Source organism: Ixodes scapularis, unplaced genomic scaffold (genome assembly GCF_016920785.2).
Source record: "Ixodes scapularis isolate PalLabHiFi unplaced genomic scaffold, ASM1692078v2 PGA_scaffold5__190_contigs__length_132052651, whole genome shotgun sequence".
NCBI classification, from domain to species: domain Eukaryota; kingdom Metazoa; phylum Arthropoda; class Arachnida; order Ixodida; family Ixodidae; genus Ixodes; species Ixodes scapularis.
Window position 1 is genome coordinate 70,047,969 of NW_024609880.1, and position 12,965 is coordinate 70,060,933.

A 12,965-nucleotide genomic window follows, 5' to 3' on the forward strand; every position below is an offset into this window, starting at 1 on the left:
GCGCAAAGGTCCGTCTACGTTACGACTACGCTCTTGTTGACAACGACCGATACTCGTGGGATTCAACAAATAGAACGCTGATAAAAGTTCCTCCTCCGGTTCTTGCCACCGGATCGAACTGACAGTTACCGAATAAACCATTGTCTGTATTAAACATTAATGCTCGGAGCCTTGTCCCTAAATTTACAGAGTTCTCGTGCATTGCAGCTTCTTATTCACCGCACGTGATGTGTGTTACGGAAACCTGGTTACACGATGGCATTCTTGATTGCGAATTTACACCTCCTAATTACAACGTGGTACGATGCGATAGGTCTTCTAGAGGTGGTGGTGTCGCGCTTTTTTTTAAATCTGGTATTAGCTTTTCGGTTCTTCCCTGTTTACCTAACACAGAGTCTTTATGGTGTAAGGTGCAGCTTGATAAGTTCGTTCTTGTTATCGGAGCGGTTTATCGCGCTCCTAGTTCGGGCCTGCAAACGATCTTTGATATATATGACTACATTCACAAATACAATCTGGCGAATTTCAAGCTTATCTTGCTGGGCGATTTTAATGCACCAGATATAAACTGGGAAACGCTAGTGGTTGGCTGTCGCGACAGGGCCATTTGTGATGCTCTAGTAGATATAGCTGTGTCATTCGACCTAGATCAGGTTGTCAAAACGTGCACCAGAGATAATTCTGTTCTTGATCTTGTTTTTCTAACCCATAGTATCGCAAACCTAGGCTATGACTGCGAGGTGGTCGAGGGAATTTCTGATCACAAAGCTGTCCTTGTCAGCCTTAACATTCGTGTCAAGCGTTCGAACCCTGAATTCGTCACGTTCCTTGATTTCAACAGAGCTGACGATGTGTCAATTATTGATGAACTTAGTTTTTATTTTGATGATTTTTGTGCCATAAGTCTAGACGCTGATGTCAATACGTTGCTTAGATATTTCAACTCCCTTATAGAAAAATGCATCAACAAATTTGTACCTGTTACTAGAAAGAAAAAGAACCCTGCGCACCCCTGGATTACGAGAGAGGTGCTGCAGTTGATGCGGCAAACGAAGAGGAGACGTCGTTCAACGAAAGATAACACAGAATCAGTTGTTCATACCTCGTTTGAATATCTGAAAACAACCTTGAAAGAAAAGATGTTAACAGCTAAAACCAAATATTTTAATGTAACTTTGTCTGAATTTATGAAATCAAATCCTGCCAAATTTTGGAGATCTATTATTCCAAGATGTAGTGTATCACAGAGTTTTACTATTGAAGGTGAATCTGTAAGTGAGCCGACAAAGATAGCGAACTGTTTCAATGATTATTTTAAATCTGTATTCAGTCGTGACAACGGCAATGATTCAGAGTTTTTCTTTGAAGGTATATACCCAGCTTTATCTGATTTAGAGATTAGTGTTTCTGGTGTCCTCAATCTACTAATGAAACTTGACTGTAAGAAAAGCCCTGGCCCTGATGGAATTCCAAATTCTTTTCTTCGCCGTTATTCACTTTGGAGTTCAAAATACCTATCTGTCATTTTCAAAAAATCTATTTCTACTGCAACAGTGCCTCAGTCATGGAAGTCGGCTAAAATTATCCCCTTGTTCAAGTCAGGCAACAAACAGGTGGTCACAAACTACAGACCCATTTCGCTCACATCGTCTTCATGCAAACTTTTGGAACATATTGTCTATAAACAGATATCTGAGTACCTCGAGACTAATTTTATTCTTTGCCCTCAACAGCATGGTTTTCGTCGTGGTTACTCCACCTCAACCCAACTTCTTGAATTCACTCACGACATAGCTTTAGCTTTAGATAAAAGAGTACAACTTGATGCCATCTTTGTAGATTATTCTAAGGCTTTTGATAAGGTACCACATCATAAGCTTCTTCAGAAATTACAAGCGATATTAAATAATACGTCATTAGTTAATTGGATCGAAGATTACCTAAAAAATAGATCACAGTTTGTTTCATACAGGGATGTTCATTCTAGCAATGTCTCAGTTAGTTCCGGTGTCCCACAGGGATCAGTTTTAGGTCCTCTTTTGTTTTTACTTTATATTAATGACGTTGCAAATGGTCTTCAAGTTAAAATTCGCCTCTATGCAGATGATTGCGTTTTGTACAACGAAATCAACTCGGTAGATGACCATGCCTTACTAAATGACTCTCTTGAACAGTTTTTGAATTGGAGTAAAAAGTGGCAGATGGAAATTAATTTTGAGAAATCTGTAGTTATGTCATTTACTAATAAGAAGGAACCGTCTGTTTTTAGCTATGGTACTCGTAATATAATTCTGCGTCAAGTTCACGAATACAAGTATTTGGGTATTTTTTTCACGCCTAGTCTCAAATGGGATAAGCACATCAGTTCTATTTGTTCTCGTGCTCTGCAAAGGCTAGGATACGTCAAGAGAACTTTAAAATCTTCAACTAGGGAAGTTAAAATAACGGCGTACAAGACCTTGATTAGACCTATCTTAGAGTACGGTTGTGTGGTGTGGGATCCCTATCTAAAAGGTGATATAAAGCAGATTGACGCAATACAATCAAAGGCAGCTAGATTTATTTGTAATAGATATGACCGCAATTTTTCTCCTACATCTGCCATGACTGACATAAGACTTACGCCTCTTGATTCTAGACGCGCTGTAGAACGGCTCAAGCTCCTGCATAAAATAGTGAATAATAACTGTACACTTAATCGAGAAAAATATGTTAGTTTTGTTACTGAATCACGCACTAGAAGCTTCCATCCATTAAATCTTGTACCATACAGAGCCCACCTTAACTGTTTTAAATATTCTTTTTTTCCTAGAACGATAGAAAACTGGAATAACATAAATGGATCCATTCGTTGTCTCGATTTTGATAAGTTTGTGTTAGAAATACAGTAGGTGTTCTGGTATGGTGCCTGGAATCTGTACTTGAAGTGTATGTGATTGTTTTTGTAATCTTTTGATATTGCATTTTTCAAGGTTTTCTAAGTTTTGTTTGTAGGGTGTGTACATCTTTAATCGATTGTCTTTTTGAATGTATATGTATGTTTTCTCTCCACTCCTGCGATGACCTCATCGAGGTCGCAGTATTTTGAAATAAATAAATAAATAAAGTATCTCCGTAGGCGCTCACGCACATCCAGAGCTCTCGCCCCGGAGCGCCCTTTGTAACTTCGTAGCCCGAAGTAGATTGTCCTTTTTCGCTGGTGGTACTCCCTTGACGCTTTATAAAGCACAGGTGCAGCCCGCAAATAGTTGTGCAGCACACACGCTGCCTTCACGAATGAGGTGACCCCTCCTAGTTCGGCATCAATAGTCGCCTGCAAAAGCCTAAAACGGTTTGCCAAAATGCCAAACGCATTTTCTGCTACCCGTCTGGCTCGCCTTAATCTGAAATGAGAAAAATGAAACTATACGAAAAATGATATTTAGAAATGACACGATGTAGGCAACAAACCTGTAATTAAATATAACCTTTTCGTCATTCAAACCAGTGTACGGATTCATTTAGTTTATAGACAAGGGGAAGGCGTCGTCATCCACGATGACGGGTGGGACGCCGACCGCTCCAGGTCCAGAGATCGGCGGTCCGGCTGTTCCGTTCTCGATGGCGTTCCGCAGTGGTGTCGTCTTTCAAATGCCTTCATCTCTATCAGACCCAGGTGCGCCGACATCAATGTACAAAAACCTGCTGTCTGCGTCTACAAGAGCAAAAAGCACGATACTGAAGGTCTTCTTGTAATTAAAATACACAGATCCAGAGTTTAGAGGTTTGATAATTGTGACATGTTTTCCGTCCAGCGCTCCAATACATTGCGGAAATTGCCATCTTTCGTAAAAGTTCTTCATTACTGCCAGCCACTCGTCTTTTGTCCGCGGGGACACCAGATATTTTGGTCCCAGCATCTTGTAAATGGTGTCGCAAGTTTCAACAAGGAACACGTTGACGGCGCTGTAGCTAATGCAGAACTGCCTGCTTAAAGAATGTTGACTTTCCCCTGAAAATTAGCAAGAAAACAAGAAACACGGCTAAGGCGTAGTTCTCAAATATGCTGAAACAAGGACAAAAGTAAGAAGAATAACCACACACCCGAGGCAAGAAACCGCAGCGTCAGTTGAAGTTTGTCTTTGGCTGGGATGGCTGGACGCACTTCAGTGTCAAGTTTTTGGATGCATGACGCAATTGACAAAAGAATGTCAGCAAAATGGTCGGTGTTAACGCGCAGCAAGCGGCGGTTAGGACAAGGTCGCTCTCCAGAAGTTCTTAATAGAGTAGATTTTGTATACCGAGGTTCTTCTTGGACATCCATGCTTTAATCCATAGCTTCTTTGCGTCGGTATTAGGTGCTTCCGCGACTCCCTCATCCGCCATCATGAGGGCACAAGCCACAACAACTCGTGAAGCCTTGTTGACCTCCGTGTTGGAATCGAAAACAATTTCCCGTCGTTTTCTTTCTTTTTCTTTTCGGCTTTTCTTTCCACTATGCACTATGCACAGGAACCCTCGAGAATCTTCCACAGCTGTAGCTCGTGCGTACTAATCGTACTGGAAAATGAGCAAGGGCCCATCCGTGTACGAGAACTGTGAGAGGCATATAAAAAAAAGAAAAACGCTCGTGCAACTAACTGTTCCGCGAGCACTTTCACGCGATCGGTTCCTGGGCTTGTCTGCGGGCCCCAGCGGACTCGAAAAAAGGCAGAATAGACCGATCTCACCAGCCAGTTTGACTACGCCACCGCTGCCGCAATGCATCGAGGAAACTTTAGTCGTTCTGCACGTGCGGCAACCTCGCTAGAGCTCCGCGCGTGAGGAGCACGAGACAGCACGAGCCCTCTCCTGCACTGCATTTTGCCTCCTGTGACCTAAAGCTATGGCGGCGTCACGCATGCGCCGAACACTTGGTGAGATCGGTCTATTGGCTCGCGTTCAAAACTCCTATATTCGTGGTCCGGCAGGTCCGCGGACATATTCTGTGACGTTCGCCCACGTGATGCGCAAGCTACATCAGGTCCGAGGACATGTTCTTCAGGTCCGTGGACATGTCCCTTGGTTTTGCCTGCTGTTTTCGCCAGAAACATGGCCGATTTTATACCCAGAAGAGGTGACGTCGCGCCTTTCGTAGGAACTTGTCCGCGGACAAAGTCCTTCGTGTGAATACACCTTTAAGGTGACAGCGACTACAGGAGTACACTAGTGCACATTTATAAAACAAATAATTATACCCGAGAAAGTGCGATTGAAGCACGCTTTTAGTTTACTTATAGTACATCTAAAGAAAAAATACTTTGTGTGCTCACATCTTTGCAGCTGATCTGGTACCATGGGCACGCGTCAGCGGCAGTGTTCACGTACGCGCGCTACCAGGTACCAAACAATAAAAAAATGCGCACAATGCATTCGAAAAGACTAGCCTTCAAATACTAAAATTAAAACGCAGCATGCACAAGATATACTACACTTTAAAAGACTTTATATATATATATATATATATATATATATATATATATATATATATATATATATATATATATATATATATATATATATGTATATATATATATATATATATATATATATATATATAAGAGTGCAAATCGTGTGCTTTATATGTACAATTTTTTTTTTTTTTAGGGGCGTTTGATAAATTGTGGGCCCAAAAGCGTTTGATTATGCGCTGTTTTCACCTTGCTTCGGTAGCCGAAGCTTCTGCCCGCATGGCGAAGCATCAGGATGTCAATAAGCCTTAGAGCACAAAATTCCGCACTCAACAGATTGACGTCGACAGTCGTACTCTCTAGTCGTAATCATTTCAGACCTGCATGCGGCGCAGGCAGCACACACGCTCTGAACGTGACGCTCCAACGCGCGTCAATATGTCGCCTTGTGTTGCATTGTTAACGGATTTCTAACCACGTGTTAGTATGTAATAATGTTTGTTACGATGCAACCATCAACTGTCTTTCTTTTGCCGGAAAAAAGCAAGGGCCACGTATATATGCGTTGCTCTGACGCGTCTCTTATTTGCGGTGACAGCGCATGGTTCGTGCAACGGATAAAGTAAACCTTGTGGATTGTGAAATTCAGCAAATGAAATGTAAACGAACGTACAATTAAACGAACTGGAAAAAATATGGGTAGAGCTTTCACCTATCTGATTCTCAATGCCAATGTTCTCTGACAATCTCTTGACAAGATAGTGTGTCTGCCGATAGGCACGCTATACGCCGTTTTAACGCAAGTTTTAGAACCACACCCTCATTCGCATATTCACAACGTCAAAAATCGATGACACAGCAAAACAACTGGAAAATCAACAGCAACACACACACAAAAAAAAAGACGAAGAACGCGCGATGGAACTGCACGAGAATAAAAAGTACGCGACAAAGCACAATCAAAACAGCTCGCGTCAAAACGGCATAATGGCTGGTTTACGCAGCCCTGTTTCCTTACGTTACGTTACGTCACTAAAGCTTACATAGAAGTCCACGGGACGTCTGAACCTCAGGTCAGGCCATTCCTTCTCGTGTTCAGTCAACCACTTTGGTCCTGACCACCATAAATCACTCGACACCAATCGAGAACCTGCGCTGCCACGGGTAAGTAAATCCGCTGGATTGTCACTTCCCGCACAGTAGCTCCAATGAGAGGGATCGGTGTCCCTTTGTATCTCTGCAACTCGGTTGGACACGAAAGTCTTCCACTTGCTGGGGTCGCTCTTGATTCATGCCAGTGTGATGAGAGAATCCGTCCACAACGTATAGTTATACGGAATGCATGGGATGGTTTTCTCAAGATATTTGTGCAGTCTCGATGCGATGACGGCTCCCATAAGTTCCAGGCGAGGAAGAGTCTGCTTCTTGATTGGAGCAACCCGAGCTTTTGCCAATAAAAGTGTAGATCGTTCAGGTGGCGATGACTTCGTTCTAACGTACGCTGTAGCTCCATAGGCAGTTGGGCTTGCGTCGCAGAAAATATAAATCCGGGTGTCCTTGCCCTGTCCTGCTTGGAATACCAATCTCGGGATGACAAGTGCATCCATCTTTGGAAGGTCACGACACCATTCATGCCATTCGTTCTTCAGATCCTCGGGTAGGGCACTGTCCCAAGTGACTCTTCTCGCCCATAGCTTCTGAAACAGTGTCTTCACTCGGATTGTGGAGGGCGACAAGACATTTAGGGGATCGAAAATCCTAGATGCTGCTTGTAGAACAAATCGTTTAGTGCCATTATTCAACTCAAGGACTTTTTGTAAAATAGGCAACGCAAACTTCAAGACATCCTTCTCTGGATCCTACCCTTTAGCCTTTGTTCAAGGATAGGCGTGGTGTTTTTTGGATTTGCCTCTTCTCGAAGTAGCACATCTCTCAGTGCTTGCGAATTTGTCGTCCACTTTCGGAAAGTCATTCCTGCGTTCTGCATAATAGATTTGGCGTCATGGTAGAACTTGATGGCTTCCTCCTCGGTAGCTGTGCCGGTAACCAAGTCGTCCACGTAGAAGGAGTTACAAAGTACGTCAGCCACTTCCTCCTTTTCTGTCGGCAAATTTTTCAGGTGTTGGAGGATCGTAGCCGTCAGAAGAAACGGACTACAGGTTGTACTAAAAGGAACCCTCGTCACCCTCCACGTCTCTACCTCTTCATCTTTAAAGGTCAAAGACGGTGGATCTTGAAACCAGCAAAAACGAAATGCATCACTGTCCTTTTCTGTTCTCTGACAGATATTTGAAAATATGCCTTCTGGATGTCTGAGGTTATGGCGAAGCGGCTCACCCGAAATCGCAGCAAAATTCCAAGAAGGTCTTGATAGAGCTTGTCTTCTTTCTCTAAACATTCGTTCAGAGACTTGCGCCCAGCTGCGTGCGAGGATGCATCGAAAACAACTCGAAGTCGTGTCGTCAGCAAATTTTTTCTGATGACTTCGCGATGTGGCATGTAAAATAGTCTGCCTTCTTCACCAGTTGTCTCGTTCGGTACCACTTCAACGTGATCCGCTATCAGATACTCTCTGATAGTTTTGTCGTAACGAAGTATTAGAGAGCCAGTTCTGTAAAGTCAACCTACTAGTTTCCGAAGTCTCGTCATCGCTACTTGCTTGTTGTCCTTAAGGAGACGTATATTGGCCTTCCACGATAATGCCACTTTGTACTGTGTGCCCGACCGGCGAATGTTCTGCTCAAAATGGCGCATCTCTTGGCTTGTTTCGGACTTCTGGTCTTCTGAATCTGTGATTCCCAGGCCTTCTAGCTCCCAGAATGATCGGAGGGCGCCTTCAACTTGTTCTGTACCGGTGATCTGCAGGACACAGACGACCAAGCTCGAGTGGGTTTTTTACGACTTCACGATGGATGTCCGTCCTTGGAAAGTCCAACCAAGCTTGGTATTTAATGCATCAAGGGTACTGCAGGTCTTACTCCGAGTGACTACACCAGTCATAAAGCCCCACATTTGGTCAGAGCCAATCAAAATACTGATGCCTGGTTGTGCGGCAACGGTTGGAAACTTGAGGCGATCGGCAATCAACTCTCCATTTTTCTCTATGTCAGCTACAAAGACTGAATCTGTCGTTAAAGTTGATATGTCTTCACATTTCACTGGGATATCGATCGCTTCGATCTTAAACCCGTCCATGTTGAATTGGCTTCTAAGTTCAAGCTCCACTACACGACGCTTCTTGCACTGTTGAGTTGAAGCACAAGCAAACGTGTTGAGCGCCATCTTGGTGTAGCCAACGCACTTAAGCTCAAGGTGTCTTGACAGATCCTCGGTGACAAACGTCTGTTCGCTGCCTCCGTCCATCACACCTCTAACATACCTACATGAGGTACCGCAGACAGCTCATGCCCGAAAGGTTTGCAGAAATACCACACCGGACTCTCTGAATTCCCCGGTGGATTGATGTAGTACAAATCGTCATGCTGTTTTGTGGGTCAGATTTACCTTCTTTAGCTTTTATTCGTGTCGGGTCTCACATGGACTTAGCGTGTCTTCCACTGCATGTGGCACAGCTGATCTTTCACCTGCACTCTCTTGCTCGATGGTCCCTGAGAGTGCATCTGAAGCATCTCATCTCTTTCGTCAAACGCTGTTTCTTCTGGTCCAGGGGAAGAGAGGAAGAACAGTCTGCAGAGCTCTGGCTTGTTCGGTTGCAGAAACAGCATCTCGTTTTATGTGGTGAGGGTCTGTTGTACAGCACCGATGAGGTCGGTCTAGACGATTCACGTCGAGCTATGTTGTCCTCATATCTCGTGGTCTTTGTGTTCTTCGTTTCTGTGATTTTAAACTCGCTCTTCTCCCGACTTTCGACCTCGATAGATAAAAAATCAAGTAGTCGATCCAGTTCTGAGTGGTCAGGCTGACTGCTGGGGCCAGGCATGGCAGTTGCCGCAGACAAATGAGGGGTTCTGTGGTAGTTCACGACGATGCCGCGTGGAAGAGCTTGCATCAAAATATCGAGCAGAGCATCGACAAAAAACTTGACTTACTTACACCCAATGTCTGGAGGCCTCGTATATTGATTTGCATCTGGTTGAACATCTTTTGTAGACCTGAGGTATCGTCGGCTCACTTGACAGGTGAAATCAACCTCAGACTGGAGAAATATTCCTGCTCCAATCGTTTCTTGTCTCCAAAACAGCGATTGAGGATCTCAATTGCATTCGCGTAGCAAGTCTCTGTCCTTGGTAAAACAGCCACAGCTGCTTCCGCTTCTCCGCCCAAGTACATTCGAAGATAGCCGAACTTTTCGTTGGTGAACTGACTGGGGTTCTTGTGAATCGTTTCATCGAACTGTTCCCAGAACGCTGACCACTTTGATATTTCACCTTTGAATGGCGTAATGGTGAGCTTCGGTAACCTAGTTCAAGCTTGTCTGCTGCCTTGGGGTATCGTTTGGGTGACGACTAGGTTCCCTAGGGGCCCCTCGAGACGATATCTGATCTAGGAGATCTTTTCTGCATTGGAGGGCACTGACGGTGGCAGTCGCTTTATCTTTGTATTGGACGACTGCCTGAAATTCAGTTTCGAACGAACCATCCTATATGTGTCCCTCAAACTCTTCGTTCAACCTCCTGAGCTCATCGTTATTGGCGCGCAATGTTTCGGCTACGGTGGTAATCTGGCTAATCGTTGAATCTTGATTTTATAAGAGAGCACTTGCCTCGTTGATGAGTCTTGTGTTTTGCGCCCGTCAGGTCGTTCTGTTGGTCTTCAGCCTTTCCATAGGGATCCACGGCGCTGCCGAGTCTTCTCGTGTGTTGTCCCGGTCCTTGATTCCCGGGTTTCGGCACCAAATTGTTTATATGAAAACCCAGGAACAGCGGAAGCTTCCCAAAACTGAAGAGCCTTAATTCCCGACGTGCGTTCGATGAGATAAAAAAATGGCAATAAAAAAAGGGAACGAGCTCCACGCTCGCCGTCCACGAGCGCAGGCCCCGATCTCGTTTGCAGGCTTGACATTCTGCTGATCACCTCTTCTTCACTGGTACTAGACCAGTTTGATATATTTTCAACAATCTCACGCCGTTTTGGCTCAAATTAGTTTATAATATATCTCTTCAACACTTCCGTTGGTTCAACGATCTAGTTCCGCGATACTTTTTTTTTTTCGAAGTTATTATTTTAGGTGTATTTTACAAGCAACTAAAATCAATGAAAAGCTACTCGTGAAAATAATAAAAATTAAAAAAAACATGTTTTTTTAATTTTTATTAAATAATAATGTTTATTATTATTATTCATTAAATTATTGTTAAAATTAAAAAAATAAGTTTTTTTATTTTTATTATTTTCACGAGTACCTTTTATAACTGGAAGCTATAATTGTCACTTTAAAGTAGCTTTATTCGTCCTTGCTTGAAGGTTTTATAAAATATTCAATTTTTCTTTGACAATTGTTTTTAAGGGACTGCGATAACCAGATGTATCTTTAATCTATATTTAATTGTGCTCGCCTGAGGTGTGAACAAAAATACAGAGTTTTACTTTCATATTTGTTATTAAGGGCGACAACCCGGCGTAATGTAGCATTTGGAAGAACAAATGTTGTCAGCTGAAACCAGTTGTGAGTCCAACACGTCACGAGTGAGCGTTTACATCAATTTAAACACAATAATTTAGGTGCGCTCTCCAAAGGAAGTCACTTTCGCTAGTCAACAGCGGTCTAGATTGTGCCTACAAGTCTTTCTGGATCTCTCAGGTTTGATGGTGACAAATATACAGACGGTAAGGACGATGCAGCGAGTCACATTGAATCCGTAATAAAATTGTGCACATCAAGGGGCTGTAAAGTCGATTCTGTGCCGCCAACAGATCGAATGAACCTGAGTTAGAAATGAACGCTTACTCAGCCCTTGTATTCAATTCCTGGTAGGGCTGGGGTATGGAAAACTCCATTTCCACAATAAAGTTTACTCTCTCTCTCTCTCGCTTCGTACTAACAACTCGAATGTATAGGCCTCGCAACATCCGCTTCGGAGTACCTTCAACTTCTTCCGTCATCAGTAAGCAGAAGGTGGCCCTTAGTGCGACACATATGCCATTCCTAAGATGATGATAGTGATCAAAGTGGCCAGACCGAATCTCGGAAAGGGTCTAACGTGTTGCTACGTGAAACGTTCTTGGTTTATTGCTTGAAACCTGCAGGCATTTCTTCTCGAGGTGTTCCTCCAGATTTCTGCACTTCTCTCCACCGCATTGATTGATTGAATCATTGACCGATTGACTTTCCCCGTCGGCTCGGCCTGTGTCCACAGAGTATAGGGAAAAACGGGTAGCAGATAAACTGAATGTACGTGCAGGTTACGTGCCGCCGATTTTCCCACTAAATCTAGTGGGGAAGCTTAACTGTCGTATGGGTCACGTGACTAGGTCACGTGACGTCAATTGTTCTTCTAAATTTAGCGGGGAAACTGATTTGTGTACACGTCACGTGACATAAAGCCGTGTGACGTCATTTTCTCCACTAAATTTAGCGGGGAAATCCGCGGTTAGGCTTTCCGAAGCTTCACTTCAACTGAAAATCATAGCCTTTAAATGTTTCACGTTAAAATACTGGACATGCAGGTCGAAAACAGGGCAGGTGGCAATCCTAGCTGACACACCCGGTGCGACACCCGTGCCATATTGTCTTCGCAACTGCTAAGCGTCAGAAACGTTATCTGTTCTGTCCCCCATAAAGCAACTCGCAATCCTCTAACACCGCAGCAACTAACAGGAGGAAATCATACGCATTTGCCTCTAAACTTTACGCGACCGCATTCGGTTTAGCATGACGTCGACGTTGAAGCTGCAGCTCTGCAATTCGGCCGATCGGTTTTCCCTCGTTGTGTAATCCCTTCCCTTCAGACAGCATTAGACATTTCAGCGCCAACACCGGAATCCGTTCCATTCAGCTCCTTTCGTAGCTTCCTCTCGTTACCACTCTAAACGATCGTACGCTATAAATGGTACAAGCCGGCGATACCAGCATACTACTTGGAACTTTAGTGCACCACAAAAATAAAACAAAAGGAAGAACTATTCCCTAGGTTTGCGAAACGATCTCACGTTCCGCATCGAACAGTAAAGGAAACCCGTAGAATCCTGAATGGCGGTGAGGCCTCGGGACGCTTACGGCCTGTTAACCACCGCTGCCGGTGCTCTCTGTCGACGACGTCGTTCATCGGGCAACACGACACCTGCGCCTTCGGGGAGCGAGAAATTCCCCATCGAAAACCGGGAAAAGAGAAGGTTCGGATCGACCGACGCATGAACGCTCGTCGCGACGCGTCCCGAGAGCCTGCTCTTCGATGTCACTCCGACCGCGGTGCCGGCGTCGGGATAATGGGTGTCTCCCCGTCTGGGATGCCTAATGAGGCCTAGCGATGATCGAAGAATATAAGAAAGGGGATATAAGAACGGCAGGAATCACCCGTTAGTACCGTCGGTCGTCCGTCACTGTACTGAGAAGGCGGGTGCTACGGAAGAATGTGA

General features: G+C 44.2%; 2 protein-coding genes across 2 annotated transcripts; one reads left to right on the forward strand and one right to left on the reverse strand.

Moving 5' to 3' along the window:
- Nucleotides 1-227: 227 nt before the first annotated feature.
- Nucleotides 228-2,891, forward strand: LOC121047566 (probable RNA-directed DNA polymerase from transposon BS). The gene has a single exon (XM_040502902.2). It carries the CDS (start codon nt 228-230, stop codon nt 2,889-2,891), a length of 2,664 nt encoding a protein of 887 aa, XP_040358836.2.
- A 735-nt stretch (nt 2,892-3,626) lies between these two features.
- Nucleotides 3,627-4,303, reverse strand: LOC120844158. The gene is made up of 2 exons (XM_040215792.1): nt 4,084-4,303; nt 3,627-3,991 (listed from the first exon to the last, which is right to left on the reverse strand). The coding sequence occupies exons 1-2, from the start codon at nt 4,301-4,303 to the stop codon at nt 3,627-3,629; spliced, it is 585 nt and encodes a 194-aa protein (XP_040071726.1).
- Between the last annotated feature and the right edge of the window lie 8,662 nt (nt 4,304-12,965).